Raw genomic sequence first — 15,750 nt, forward strand, 5'->3', positions numbered from 1 at the left:
AGCCAGGCTAAGAACACTGTTGGGTTATTGTACATGCCTTTGGAGTCAATAATTTAATTTTTTTTGGTATTGCATTTAATTTTGTTAAATCACAGTTACTTAAAAAGCCAGGTTATTTATCTGTCTGTTTCAAGACAATGAGTTCATTTCTGTCACTGTACTAATGAGTCCGGGATCATAGACAATCAAATTCACTACTGGTGTAGGACATTGAGGTGACTTTTCATGATCTTTATCGAGGCAAAACACAGAGCTGGTATGATTTTGGTGCATTTAACACTAAACTTGGTAGTGAAGCTATATCAATGTCCTTGGGGTCAACGAGAGATTTCAAGGTAAAATTCTGCAAAATCATTGTCAGTATCAAAAATATCTCCATCCGAGCCAGACCCTCTCCCACACAAATCCGTTTCCCTGAAATGAAAAAGGAATATTGAGGAGATGCAGGAGATCTTTCTTTGCAACATATGTTAAATACTGTTACAATGGAAGTAAACATCCAGATTAAAATTAGATGCACAGAGTGATTCCGGATAATGACATGGAGGATAATGACCGTCTCTCAGAGTTCAGGAAGGTATGAAAGCATTTGCGGTCTTAAGAAGCCACTCACAGATCATTTCAAAGGCTGAGTTCCACACAGTAAGTAGCTCTTTAAATACAAATATGTGGAGACAGGTGGGCAGATAATGGGGTTTGAGGAAGAGTTAATGCAGGTCCCAAGTCAGTTAATATGTTTAAGGGGGGAATGACAGTGGTTCTTGAGTGGAAGGTGGAATTAACAGGTAGTGAGGTGCAGGCATACTGAGTATTAGGACGGAGAACAGCAAACAGGGTTTTTTAACAGAGTGACGGGATCTTCATTGATTGGAGTAAAGTTGAGAAGTTAAGCAGCCCTACTGATCTCTCTCCCAGTGACTATGCAGATGGCTTCTGCCCTGTTGCATGTTACTCCCTTCAATTTTTTGCATGCACATTCAATCACAATACGTCCACCGCGAGCTGACACAGACAGACAAAGGAAGATGCGAAGTTGCCAGGCAGAGTGGAGAGTAGTGCATGTTCAATTAGTTAAAAAACAGAATGGAGATGAACAGATACTTCGCAGTTGTGAGAGGCTCTGCTTCATAGCTGGCCCAAAAATGCTCTGCAGACTACAGTCTGAGAACTCTTTATATACTCAAGACAACGCTAAGAGAGAATGGTCTGGGATCTGAAATAAACATGGCTTTTTTTACCTGCAGAAAAAGGCATGAAGAAGTCACTCTTCTTAAAGGCACCATTTTCATCCAAGAAATGTCCCGGGTTAAATTGCTCTGGCTTTGGAAATTCCCTGCTGTCACCTAGGACTGATTGCAGAGCAGGGAATATAGTAGTGCCCTGATTTAGTAAACACAGATAAAGAAAGTTTAAGTGGATACTGTTCAAAGTGAAAAGCCCCCAGAATTCACTGAGCTGGGTAGTGGGACACATTTTTCTTTCCTTCATTTCCTTGCATCCCCGGGAAATTCATGCCTTCAACCAGAACTAGAAATACTCAGATTCCATGACAAAAGGTAACCCCACCAAACTGCAGCCCACCTGGAACAACTAGATCCTGGAATTTCATGAGAAAAGCTGCTCCCATTAGGTTACCGCCCTGGTTTCTACATCAAAGAGGATTGGGAAAGTCTGGCTAAGATCCAGAAGTGTTAGGTGCATCTCTCAGCTGCTATTTGAAAGCATTTGAGTTTCCCTGGTCTTTATAGTTTAGTCATCACACCAATAATTTCCCCATAACTAACTAACACAAAGATAACAATGCTAAAAACCCTATACAACTCAAAGTGAAACTCAGATGACTTTCACTGTCATCAAATGAACAAGATTAACAATAAAGCTAAAGAACAGGATTCCCATAATTTTGCCCCCATTCTGTAACACAGTCAGAAATCTACAAGTCTCAGCAGATACATGTTGGGAATATAACAAGTTATAACAATATAACAGTTAGTTTTGGGTTACTGAAACTATTGTACGTGGTATCTAGGACAAAATGTCTATAATGTAATTATTAGGGCAGTGATATGGCTCATGCCTGGTTATGTTATAAAAGAAAGCACAGTATGATGTTATCACCAGAGCATATAACTAACTGCTACACAAGAGATTGAGGCCTAAAATTTTCCAACCTAAGACATGGTCACTGCGAGTTGTGGTGCATATTAACACCTCAGAATGTCTAAAGCTTGGTGGAGATGGAATCAGCTCAGAAATTGAACTCCCCAAAGAGACTCCCAAAAAGAGGGAAACTATTGCATACTTGTTTGATATCTATTCCATATCTAAAAGCTTGAATAAGGCTCTAAGCCTGTCTTCTGGAAGGAGAGCTGAGTCTGCAGAATGCAGGGTTCTGTTCTTCTTCATGCAATAATAACTGGAACGTTGTTGGTAACTGTGAAAAACGCCTGTCATGCTCAAACCAGGGCAAACATTTCTATTGTGAATAATTCAAAACTGAAAAAAGGAAAACGTAGAACTGGATTTTTCAGAGAAATGTTGAGAACTAACCTTGCGAATAACATATTGTCTGAAACGAGTGTCTCTGGTCACTGCATGTGGGACACCCATCGGGACAAGGTTAATGAATCTCTGCATCTCATGTATCACAGCATCTGTGTAGGGCATCTGGCTTCGGTCCGCCATGCAGGGGCTTCGGCTTCGGCCAATCACACGGTCAATCTCTTCATGAACTTTCGCTGTCATCAAATGAACAAGGTTAACAATAAAGCTAAAGAACAGGATTCCCATAATTTTGCCCCCATTCTGTAACACAGTCAGAAATCTACACGTCTCAGCAGATACATGTTGGGAATATAACAAGTTATAACAATATAACAGTTAGTTTTGGGTTACTGAAACTATTGTACGTGGTATCTAGGACAAAATGTCTATAATGTAATTATTAGGGCAGTGATATGGCTCATGCCTGGTTATGTTATAAAAGAAAGCACAGTATGATGTTATCACCAGAGCATATAACTAACTGCTACACAAGAGATTGAGGCCTAAAATTTTCCCACACCAAAGTCAATCATCCACATGAGCATGGAGGAAGCTGATGAGGTGGAAATTAGCGCTGTATATTAACTGGGTTTTGATAAATCTCTTGCACTGACAGAGTTTTGATTTAAGCCCTTACTGAATCCTGACACCTACAAGATGATTAAATCCTAAAATGAAATGGCTTTGCCTTTGTTTGAGGGGAGGGTGCCAGTCTGACAGCCCTAGAATGCAAAGGTACCTGTTACCCACAGACCAGGCACCATCTGGCCAATGGCAGCGCAGGCTTCCCCCACACAAACACATACACTTTCCCCTGGCTTGTGAGCCTTAATGTGAACTGCGAGGTGAGAAAGGAATCCAGTCACAAGGGCCTACTCAGTCTGAAGGCCCTCTGCTGAGACTGCCCATAAGGAGGCCGAGTAATGGCAGTTGTGATGGTGCTTTTCGAATGCAGACACCTGTCCACACAAACTGAACTAAAACACCCATCCCCAAACACCTCTCTCACAAATCAGCCTGCACACAGTGGTGACATGGCTCACTTCCAGCCCAATCCAGATTTGATCTAGTGACTTAAGGGACAGGGGTCTGTACCCCAATACAGATTCCTTGAGCCATGCAATCCCCTCATCTCTCCAAAACTTAAAATTGTGTGTGTGTCTGTAGGGTACCTTCTATATCTGGGTATTTCAGAAGAATCAGGAGTCCATGTCTCAGGGTAGTGCTGGATGTCCCTGTTCCAGCAAGGAATAAGTCTACTGTGCTTCTCACCAAGTTTTCAGTGTTAAATTCTGACTGGCCATTCTGTTGCTCCTGTAGAGAGACTTGTTATAGTTGTTGGATCATTGACTGTAAGTGTGGGATCTATTCATACAGGCCCAAACCCTCTCATCTTCTACCTGCTCTGTGACCCACTCGGCATCTTTATAAAAATCTTACAGAAAATGGGCCATGGCCCTGGAGATTGCAGTAGCACTTTGGGGGTGATTTAGGCCATTGCTGTGGAAATAGGTGGTCTTTTGTAAAAGAGGAGAACTGGAGCATTACAGTAACTAGGTTAGTTTTCATCTGTATTTCTAACGGTTAAAATTGAACTTGTTGTTGTTGATTCCTTTGCTTTCCTATTTTGTTTGCCTGGGCAGCACGAATTGCCTTGATAAGAATTAGAATTCCTTTCCTTGAATTAGAAAGGAAACCAAATGTTTCTAACCCGTTTTTAATCTTGGAGCCAGATGGATTGAGTCTGATGCTCCAAAGGAAGCAAAAACCCACGAAAACACAAATGCCTGGCTACCTGTTGAACGAGGAGTGCACTGATAGAACTTGTAATAGGCTGTCATTGCAAAATATTACATGAGATTAGCAGGAGGGGTTTCCAAAGAAGCAGATGGTAGGTTAGGTCTGTAGATGTGGGCATAGGCAGCCGTTTGAAACTGGATTCTCCTGCTAATCCCACTGAGGCTAACACAGAGCAGTAAAAAGTGCCTCTGTCCACACACTTAATAAAACCTCTTTTAATGGCTTAATTACAAACAGAACCAATCTGTTTCCAAGTGCTTTTGATACCTACTTTGGATGCTCTGTCCTTTTAAGATGTCTATACTGCAATAAAAAACCCACGGCTGGCCTGGGTCAGCTGACTCGGACTCGTGGGGATCGGGTTGAGGGGCTATAATATTGCCGTGTAGACATACGGGCTTGGGCTGTGGCCCCAGGTCTGAGGCCCAGGAAGAGGGAAGGGTCTCAGAACCTGGGCTGCAGCCCAAACACCAACATCTACACTGCAATTTTATAACCCTGCAGACCGAGCCCTTCAAGCCCAAGTCAGCTGACCTGGGCCAGCCATGGCTGTGCTGTGGGTCTTTCATTGCAGTGTGCACATAAGCTTAGATTTGTCTTACTCACTGGTGTAGTCCCACTGGCATCACCGGCACTACTCACACAAATGAGGTGAGCAGGGCTTGCCTTTTAGAATGTAAATCCCAGGGGCAGAGACCAGGTCTGCCTTTGGGTCTTGTACAGAGTGATAAATACCCACAATATGTATAACCCACTCCACAACAAAGGGGAAAGGCGGCTGCCCTCACATACCTGTTCCATTTTGATGAGGAAAGCATCAATGAAGTCTCGAGGGCAGCTGAGATCCAGAGACTCTTCGTGCATCTTCACTCTCTCCAGAACAAATCTTTTAAACTCCTCCGAATTTTTAACTAACTTCTGGTGAGGCCCAGGTATATAATCCATAAGAGTTGGGAAAAAATTGTACAGCTAGAATGATGGAAGGAAAAGCACATCTTGGTTTATCTGGACACACCAAATAATCAATTGACCCAACTGACTCAGTTACAGCAGCACAATACAATACTTTTGTGGCACGTTCCTGTGCAAATGCATTCGAAAGAACGTCTCATGCTTCACTAACTCATTCTACTCAATACACACATATTCCTCACAGAAACTGCAGTGACACTCAGTTCTATTCGCTACAATAATCTCCATTATTTCCAATACAAAAGCATCACCAATACAAACGTGCTGTTCTTGAAAATCACACTCAAGTTCCCAAACCTAGCTCAGATTTTCATAGGCAGAAATAAAATGTAAAAGATATCTTAGTCTTCCTCAGGTTGGAGTCAAGGGGCCAAATTCTCTGCTGCTGGAACTCCATTGATTTTGACTGAGTTCAACTGTTGTGCATTTGGTGAGATTTTCAGCAATGGGATGTGTGGGTGGCTGTGTACTAGAAACGAAAAGGAGTTTGCTTTGCAGGTGAGGAATGTGACCACATTCAGGTATCCCATTGTGAATATACCAAGGCATGTGAATTGCAATGATTTGGATGCTAATATTTTAATTGGCAGTTTCCTTGATTTTTACCAAGAGTGTTGAAAGGGAAAGTCCTTGAGCAAACGTAATTCTGAGCAAATGAAGTGGTTTGTGTGGGAATTTAAATAATCCTTAGAAACAAGTTTGAGGCTGGGATTGGTAATAGCTGCCGCCTTATGAGGAGAACAGGAACATTATGGGAACGAAATAATTATTTAAGGAAAAGTAACAGTGAAAGAAAGAAAGATCTATCCCTTCCCCCATTACAAAGGAGAAGAGTGGAAAAAAACACTGAACACACCTGTCCCAGGAAAGAGCGGAAGAGTTCATTGTTTTCCTGTGTGAGATTAATTAATGCCAGAAACTTTTGATCTTCATAGTCAAACCGGTTCCCAAAGACAACGGAGCAAATGATGTTGGAGACAGCATGGGTGAGAGGGATGGTGGGATCAAAGGGTCGCTCTGCAACAAAACCAAACCAGAGTCCAATTTTTAATTCAGTATTTTCACCTACAGCATCACATCCATTGATGTTATTGGGAAGTTCTGGATTTCCTGGCCCCAGACCGAGAGTGCAGTCCCGAATATTCATTGGGGAGGGTGAGTTCTGGTGTCACAGTTCCAGGGTGAGCTGGGCTTTAGACCCCCCTCAGTCCCTCTCCAGACCCCACCTCAGGTGACAGGCTAAGTTCCTGCCCCGCTCTGAATGGGAGGAACTCTGCAGTCCAACCACCCTTGGACTGGATAGCTGAGCGGCAGACTCACTACTTCCCAACTATATTAGCATGACAGGCTGCTCTGTGCTGGGCACCTGTGAGCCCTTTCCCTCCAGGGACCTGTGACCAGCGGGTGATCAAAGCAACTCAAAAAAAACCAAAAAGAAAAGGAGTACTTGTGGCACCTTAAAGACTAACCAATTTATTTGAGCATGAGCTTTCATGAGCTACAGCTCACTTCATCGGATGCATACCGTGGAAACTGCAGCAGACATTATATACACACAGAGATCATGAAACAATACCTCCTCCCACCCCACTGTCCTGCTGGTAATAGCTTATCTAAAGTGATCATCAAGTTGGGCCATTTCCAGCACAAATCCAGGTCTTGTCACCCTCCACCCCCCCACACACAAACTCACTCTCCTGCTGGTAATAGCCCATCCAAAGTGACAACTCTCTTCACAATGTGCATGATAATCAAGGTGGGCCATTTCCTGCACAAATCCAGGTTCTCTCACCCCCTCACCCCCTCCAAAAACCACACACACAAACTCACTCTCCTGCTGGTAATAGCTCATCCAAAGTGACCACTCTCCCTACAATGTGCATGGTAATCAAGGTGGGCCATGTCCAGCACAAATGTCCCAGGGACACACACACACACACACACACACACAAACTCACTCTCCTGCTGGCAATAGCTCATCCAAACTGATCAGTTTGTGTGTGTGTGTGTGTGTGTCCCCGGGAAAAAGGGGGGGGGGTGAGAAAGCCTGGATTTGTGCTGGACATGGCCCACCTTGATTACCATGCACATTGTAGGGAGAGTGGTCACTTTGGATGAGCTATTACCAGCAGGAGAGTGAGTTTGTGTGTGTGGTTTTTGGAGGGGGTGAGAGAACCTGGATTTGTGCTGGAAATGACCCACCTTGATTATCATACACATTGCGAAGAGAGTTGTCACTTTGGATGGGCTATTACTAGCAGGAGAGTGAGTTTGTGTGGGGGGGGGGGCGGAGGGTGAGAGAACCTGGATTTGTGCTGGAAATGGCCCAACTTGATGATCACTTTAGATAAGCTACTACCAGCAGGACAGTGGGGTGGGAGGAGGTATTGTTTCATGGTCTCTGTGTGTATATAGGTTTCAGAGTAACAGCCGTGTTAGTCTGTACTCGCAAAAAGAAAAGGAGTACTTGTGGCACCTTAGAGACTAACCAATTTATTTGAGCATGAGCTTTCGTGAGCTACAGCTCACTTCATTGGATGCATCCAATGAAGTGAGCTGTAGCTCACGAAAGCTCATGCTCAAATAAATTGGTTAGTCTCTAAGGTGCCACAAGTACTCCTTTTCTTTTTGCGAATACAGACTAACATGGCTGTTACTCTGAAACCTGTCAAAAAAAAAAAAAACAATCTCCAAAACAAAGTGTTATTTATCCACTCAAAAGTATGCAGCACACAGAGCAAAAACTAGAAACAATAAAGGCTTCTACACACATTCCTTTTACCTAAACAATCTTTCCTTGCAAGCTTCGGTAAGTTCCATTCAGGCCAGTTACCTCCATCTCACTAAACTCCCTTTCTGCTTCAGTGAGAATCTCTAAGATTTTAGTATCCCTGTTGGATGCTAGTTTCTGTCTGGGAAGACAATACTTTGCCAATTAACTGAGGCTAAGCTGGGGCTGTTCTCAAACTAACAGCTTCTCCATTATTACCAGTGGCATTCTCTCTGATCGTACTTATCTTTGCCATTATTTTATTTCCTCTTGCTGTTCCCCTTTCAGCCTCCTTTTACTTAATTCTGTACAGTCAGGCAGGATAATATCACACAGGTAAACTGAGGCGCACAAGGTATTTATGAAAAACAACACAGATATTTCCCTCATTCTCCACCTAGGGCTTCCCCAATGTTATCGCTGTAAATTTATATTAAATGATTGTCCCCATTTTGCTGGGAATCAGTTTTCACACTGTCTCCTTTGGTGCTCTCTGCCTGACAATTCTGGTCTGACCAGGGACCATCAGTCCCTCTCCGAGTGAGGCCTGCCTGTCTGCCATAGGCTCTTTATACAGGCCTGACAGACAGTATCCCATTCAGAACAGGATCCTGCATTCAGAGGATTCTGCCTGAGCCATTGCTTGTAGCATTGTCACAAACTCCTGTAATGCAGCAGGGCCTATGCAGAATTCAAGGGAATTGTCTACAAGATTTCACCCCTCTGACTTGAGACCACATTGCACAGGGAGAACAACCAGAAGCAGCATTTTCTCCATGCAGTGTGTTCTCGCCTCACAGCAGACTCCTGCTCCTGGCCCTCACCCAGGCAGAGTTCTTTTATCTACAGGACCAGCTGCCCTTGGCTCAGGATACACATGTGGCAACAGCAGTAAAGTGGCTCTCCCTTGTTTCTGAATCACGGGTGGGGAAGGTTCTCCGTGCATTCTCCTCTCATACACACAATTCACTGAGATGGACAGTCAACTTCATTTTAGCCCTTAATGGTGTACTGTATATTGCAAGAGGTGGAATGGTCTTGTGGTTAAGGCAGTGGCCTGGGTCTCAGGAAATCTGGATACAATTCCCAGCTCTGCCACAAACTTCCAGGTGTGACCTCGAGCAAGTCGCTTAATCTCTCTGTGTTTCAGTTCCCCATCTCTAAAAGAGAGAAAATAATTCTTCCTTTCTCCACTTTTTCTTCGTCATGTGTATTTAATATGTACGTTGCTTGCGGCAGGGACTGTCTCAAACTGTTTGTTAGTACAACCCATAGGCGAAGGAGCCCCAGTCTTGGCTGGGACCTCTAGAAACTAATAGAACATAAATAAATAAATAATAAAATCATCATCATCTCTTAGGAAGCACTGTAAATTTACACAGTGATTTCAAACTTTCCTCGGGAGACCATCCCCATGCAATGTAGGAGTCAGACTCGTATCAGACATCTAGCAGAGAAGAAAATCAGAATAAGCAAGCTGTAGGCCTCAGTGTCTTATTAGCCCAACACACGGAAGATAAACTAATCCACTCTAACATGGTTCACTGTGTTAGCTTCTGCCTACTCTGGACAAACATTTTCCATTTGCCCGTTGGCCACAGATCAGAGGGTAGAAAACATGGGAAATAACAGCCAGGAAAGGTCATCTCAGGAACTTTTCTCACATATTTTTCCTTTATACTAAACACAGGTTGTTATATGTGCAGCTAATGGCTTGAGTTATAAGGTGTTTGAACCAAAGTTAAGATCACAAAATAAAGGAAGACAAGAGTCTTTAGCTGACTCCTCAGTTTTCGAATTACAAGCAGCAATTCCCCACCGTGTGTTTTTTTGAGCCTTTCCACCAGAAAACAGGCTTCCTCCTGGATCCGTTCCTCAATGCTTTTCTTCCCCATCCCAAAGTTTCTGAGCGTGGTGAGGGCAAATCGGCGAAGCTGCTTCCACCGCTCCCCATTGCTGAATATAATGCCTGGAAAAGGGAGGAGAATAGGAAAGATGGGTGGGGGCAGACTCAATTTGCTAAATTTCTAACCTAGGGAAACATGGGTCATTGAAAGGTTCAACGTCAAGGCAAACATTATTGTATTTGTGTTCTACTGGAGACCCTGGATTATATTTTTTCTGTATGAAACTCAAAATCCCACACGTTAATCTCATTGCTGTTTATAGCAATTATGAACAAGAAAAATAATTCCATTGATTGCCATGCGCAATGGCTGTATTTTGTTCTCTAACACAGTGTAAACTGTCACAGTAATTAGAGCAAAGTACATAAGCTGGTACCATGTAAAAATAAGAAATACACTGGACATGAATAAGTGGCTATAGTGAGTATCCCTCAAAGAGCAGGACTAAATGAAACACCAACGGTCTTCTCAGTCGTGTTCTCCACATACAGAGAACATCAGCGCTACATGCTGAAGTTGTTAGCAATATACCTGCTCCTTTAGCAAGCTTGTCAGCCAGTGCTAGTTTTCCTCTTCCACTGAACTCATCCCCTTGATCAATCAGAGCTTCCTTCACAGCCTCCTGTCCATACAGCACCACAACCCGCTGTGAGCCTAAGCATATTGTGAAAACCGGGCCGTACTTTGCACTGAGCTGTAAAAGATTAACACAAAGGACCAATACGTTTTTACTAAATCCACTTAAGAATAAGGAGAGTGGATCAAATTACAGACTGGTGAAAGAGCTCTCCTGCCACCAAGGACTACACTCAAAAAGGGATAATAGGTACCTAAATGGAAAATGTAGATCCTGAAAACCCCCAGCTATCCCTCTAGGCAACTCAACTCCCTCAGTGCCTAAGTTTCCACTCTTGAATTCCCGGAGGCACTTATAAAATCTGTGGCTGGGCATGCACACGGCTACCTCAGTCCTTATGGCCAGCGCCTAACACACGCCCGAGCCCTGTCTGGATCCTCAAATGCAGTGTTGCCCTCCCTCGCTCATCTGCTCTTAAAGCTCACCTAACAGATTAGATCCATACAACATGCACCAGAAGAGGAGGAGGAGGTGCCTCACCCCTCTCCCGCCCCAATCACTTTTAGTTTAGTGGGAATGCTACTCACCTGAGATGTGGGAGAGCCGGGTTTAATTCCCCCCCATACCTGATGTGAAAAAGGGATCTGAATCCAGGTCTCCCCTCTCTTTGGAGAGTGCCCTAAACCACCACGCTGTGGGTCATTCTGGAGCAGGACTCTCTCCATCTTTCCTGTTGAAGCTGTTCCATTGCATATCAATAAGTGAACAGTCATTGGGAAAGGAACTTGGGTCTCCCACATCCTGGGTGAGCGACCTAGGCCTAACCACTAGGATATAGAGTCAGTCTCACTCTCTCTCTGGAGCAGCTGCCAAGGAAAGGTGAGTCCACCAGAACGCTGGACCTGAGTCCTCCTATAAGGCAATTTACCCCTGGATGTGTGTGGGGAGAGGAGCCCCTCTACAATCACTGTCCTTTCTGGATCTCCACCCAGGAGGGATATGTCAACTTTACAGAATAGAGCAACAGTCTAGGCCTTACCCTTATCCTGTGAAGAAGGCAAATATCATTAGATCAATTTTACAAGAGGGAAACATACAAAGAACTTTGGTGGTTTCCCCAGGCACACACATGTAATCAATTGCGGAGCTGGGACCAGAACCTAGGGCTGCTGACTGCTTCCCTGCTTAACCCACCAGACCACACTCCCCACCTCAGGATAATCTGTACAGGCTGCAGCACAACTGAGAGGGTGTATTCTGGTTTACCTGTGAATAAGACACATTATCATAAAAATAACACATTGCCAGGAACAGGTTGCATCTAGCATTCAAGATTAAATATTTCTGTGGAAAAAATATTTAGCCTTAAACATGAGGAGCTGAGCCACTCTGCAAACCCCAGAAATTTCAGAGTTCTCTTTCCACAGTCTCTGCTTAAAACCCACCTGAGCCAAAGCCCTGGATACGGAGAAAGCCCCCTTACCTCATGTATAGATTGGGGCAAGTTCCTCATATTCAGCTGCAGCGTGTTCCCTATGATGGGAAAAGCAACAGGGCCAGGTGGCAGCTTCCCATTTCCAGACACCTTTTTCCATGCTGAAAGGAAAAGAAGGCAAGAGACACAAATCACCAGGAAAACACTTGTTGCTCCCAGAGGTTCCATTGCAGAGTGTAACAATTATTCTGGGTTCTAACAGTGGTTTACTTTGTATTCCAGAATCCATCTTTTATATACTGTATGATGCAAAAGTACAATGGAAAGTGCAAGCAATTAGCCAATTGCAATTCTCAATTCTTCTGGGTCAACAAGATTATCTAGGGCTAAAAAAGGGTTACTGGATATTGACAAACTAGGAATGAACTCCTTCGAACCTTTGTTTGATGATCGTCTGTGTTTGCCCCTTGTGTACTCAGTGACAGAGCAAAAAATTAATCATTATGTGAAACCTTCTAAGGCTCTCCAAACTTCCATGAACTCACCATCCTCCATCTGCACGTATCTTGAGAGGCTTGGTGCCAGCTGGAACATACAATGGTGAGTGTCTTTCATGCTGCTATGCAGGATTCAGATTGAGGCTGGAGGAAAAGAATTAACAGCTGAGAAAACTGCTGTTACACCCCCTCCCCTGCCAGCCCCTCTCTGAGCCGGCCACCATCTTGGCTTTTCCTCTTGTTGCCCTCCCAGGCCCACTGGCCAACTTAAGACACTGGTGTGAGGAGTCTAAGGGTATGTCTACACTACGGAATAAGGTCGAATTTATAGAAGTTGTTTTTTTAGAAATCGGTTTTATATATTCGAGTGTGGTGTGTCCCCACAGAAAATGCTCTAAGTGCATTAAGTGCATTAACTCGGCGGAGTGCTTCCACAGTACCGAGGCTAGAGTCGACTTCCGGAGCGTTGCACTGTGGATAGCTATCCCACAGTTCTCGCAGTCTCCGCTGCCCATTGGAATTCTGGGTTGAGATCCCAATGCCTGATGGGGCTAAAACATTGTCGCAGGTGGTTCTGGGTACATATCGTCAGGCCCCCATTCCCTCCCTCCCTCCGTGAAAGCAAGGGCAGACAATCGTTTCGCGCCTTTTTTCCTGAGTTACCTGTGCAGATGCCATACCACGGCAAGCATGGAGCCCGCTCAGGTAACCGTCACCCTATGTCTCCTGGGTGCAGGCAGACGCGGTACGGCATTGCTACACAGTAGCAGCAACCCCTTGCCTTGTGGCAGCAGACGGTACAGTACGACTGGTAGCTGTCATCGTCATGTCCGAGGTGCTCCTGGCCATGTCGGCTGGGAGCGCCTGGGCAGACATGGGCGCAGGGACTTAATTTAGAGTGACTTGACCAGGTCATTCTCTTTAGTCCTGCAGTCAGTCCTATTGAACCGTCTTATGGTGAGCAGGCAGGCGATACGGATTGCTAGCAGTCGTACTGTACCATCTTCTGCCGGGCAGGCAAGAGATGAGGATGGCTAGCAGTCGTACTGTACCATCTTCTGCCGAGCAGCCATGAGATGTGGATGGCATGCAGTCCTTCTGCACCGTCTGCTGCCAGCCAAAGATGTAAAAGATAGATGGAGTGGATCAAAACAAGAAATAGACCAGATTTGTTCTGTATTCATTTGCTTCCGCCCCTCCCCCGTCTAGGGGACTCATTCTTCTAGGTCACACTGCAGTCACTCACAGAGAAGGTGCAGCGAGGTAAATCTAGCCATGTATCAATCAGAGGCCAGACTAACCTTCTTGTTCCAATAAGAACGATAACTTAGGTGCACCATTTCTTATTGGAACCCTCCGTGAAGTCCTGCCTGAAATACTCCTTGATGTAAAGACACCCCCTTTGTTGATTTTAGCTCCCTGAAGCCAACCCTGTAAGCCGCGTCGTCAGTCGCCCCTCCCTGCGTCAGAGCAACGGCAAACAATCGGGCATCTGAGAGTGCTGTCCAGAGCAGTCACAATGGAGCACTCTGATGGGGCTAAAACATTGTCGCGGGTGGTTCTGGGTACGTATCGTCAGGCCCCCGTTCCCTCCCTCCCTCCCTCCGTGAAAGCAAGGGCAGACAATCGTTTTGCGCCTTTTTTCCTGAGTTACCTGTGCAGACGCCATACCACGGCAAGCATGGAGCCCGCTCAGGTAACCGTCACCGTATGTCTCCTGGGTACTGGCAGATGCGGTACGGCATTGCTACACAGTAGCAGCAACCCCTTGCCTTCTGGCAGCAGACGGTACAGTACGACTGGTAGCCGTCCTCGTCGTGTCCGAGGTGCTCCTGGCCACGTCGGCTGGGAGCGCCTGGGCAGACATGGGCGCAGGGACTAAATTTGGAGTGACTTGACCAGGTCACGCTCTTTAGTCCTGCAGTCAGTCCTATTGAACTGTCTTATGGTGAGCAGGCAGGTGATATGGATTGCTAGCAGTCGTACTGTACCATCTTCTGCCGGGCAGGCAAGAGATGAGGATTGCTAGCAGTCGTATTGTACCATCTTCTGCCAGGCAGGCAAGAGATGAGGATGGCTAGCAGTCATACTGTACCATCTTCTGCCGAGCAGCCATGAGATGTGGATGGCATGCAGTCCTTCTGCACCGTCTGCTGCCAGCCAAAGATGTAAAAGATAGATGGAGTGGATCAAAATAAGAAATAGACCAGATTTGTTTTGTACTCATTTGCCTCCTCCCCTGTCTAGGGGACTCATTCCTCTAGGTCACACTGCAGTCACTCACAGAGAAGGTGCAGCGAGGTAAATCTAGCCATGTATCAATCAGAGGCCAGGCTAACCTCCTTGTTCCTGTAAGAACAATAACTTAGGTGCACCATTTCTTATTGGAACCGTCCGTGAAGTCTTGCCTGAAATACTCCTTGATGTAAAGACACCCCTTTTGTTGATTTTAGCTCCCTGAAGCCAACCCTGTAAGCCGTGTCGTCAGTCGCCCCTCCCTCCTTCAGAGCAACGGCAGACAATCGTTCCGCGCCTTTTTTCTGTGCGGACGCCATACCAACGCAAGCATGGAGGCCGCTCAGCTCACTTTGGCAATTAGGAGCACATTAAACACCACACGCATTATCCAGCAGTATATGCAGCACCAGAACCTGGCAAAGCGATACCGGGCGAGGAGGCGACGTCAGCGCGGTCACGTGAGTGATCAGGACATGGACACAGATTTCTCTGAAAGCATGGGCCCTGCCAATGCATGCATCATGGTGCTAATGGGGCAGGTTCATGCTGTGGAACGCCGATTCTGGGCTCGGGAAACAAGCACAGACTGGTGGGACCGCATAGTGTTGCAGGTCTGGGACGATTCCCAGTGGCTGCGAAACTTTCGCATGCATAAGGGCACTTTCATGGAACTTTGTGACTTGCTTTCCCCTGCCCTGAGGCGCATGAATACCAAGATGAGAGCAGCCCTCACAGCTGAGAAGCGAGTGGCGATAGCCCTGTGGAAGCTTGCAATGCCAGACAGCTACCGGTCAGTTGGGAATCAATTTGGAGTGGGCAAATCTACTGTGGGGGCTGCTGTGATGCAAGTAGCCCACGCAATCAAAGATCTGCTGATATCAAGGGTAGTGACCCTGGGAAATGTGCAGGTCATAGTGGATGGCTTTGCTGCAATGGGATTCCCTAACTGTGGTGGGGCCATAGACCGAACCCATATCTCTATCTTGGCACCGGAGCACCAAGCCGGCGAG

The 15,750-nt window shown here is 45.6% G+C and overlaps 1 protein-coding gene across 3 annotated transcripts; it reads right to left on the reverse strand.

Moving 5' to 3' along the window:
• Nucleotides 1–232: 232 nt before the first annotated feature.
• On the reverse strand, nt 233–12,233 carry LOC144267249 (cytochrome P450 2H1-like). 3 transcript variants are annotated; one of them, XM_077821018.1, is made up of 9 exons: nt 12,054–12,233; nt 10,525–10,687; nt 9,906–10,055; nt 6,173–6,333; nt 5,137–5,313; nt 3,717–3,858; nt 2,551–2,738; nt 1,239–1,380; nt 233–414 (listed from the first exon to the last, which is right to left on the reverse strand). In XM_077821018.1, the coding sequence occupies exons 1-9, from the start codon at nt 12,231–12,233 to the stop codon at nt 233–235; spliced, it is 1,485 nt and encodes a 494-aa protein (XP_077677144.1). The 3 variants fall into 3 exon arrangements, with proteins under 3 accessions (XP_077677144.1, XP_077677143.1, XP_077677145.1); XM_077821017.1 differs by having other exon boundaries at nt 6,164–6,333; XM_077821019.1 differs by lacking the exon at nt 5,137–5,313.
• Nucleotides 12,234–15,750: the final 3,517 nt, after the last annotated feature.

The sequence above is a fragment of the Eretmochelys imbricata genome, chromosome 7 (assembly GCF_965152235.1).
Source record: "Eretmochelys imbricata isolate rEreImb1 chromosome 7, rEreImb1.hap1, whole genome shotgun sequence".
NCBI classification, from domain to species: domain Eukaryota; kingdom Metazoa; phylum Chordata; order Testudines; family Cheloniidae; genus Eretmochelys; species Eretmochelys imbricata.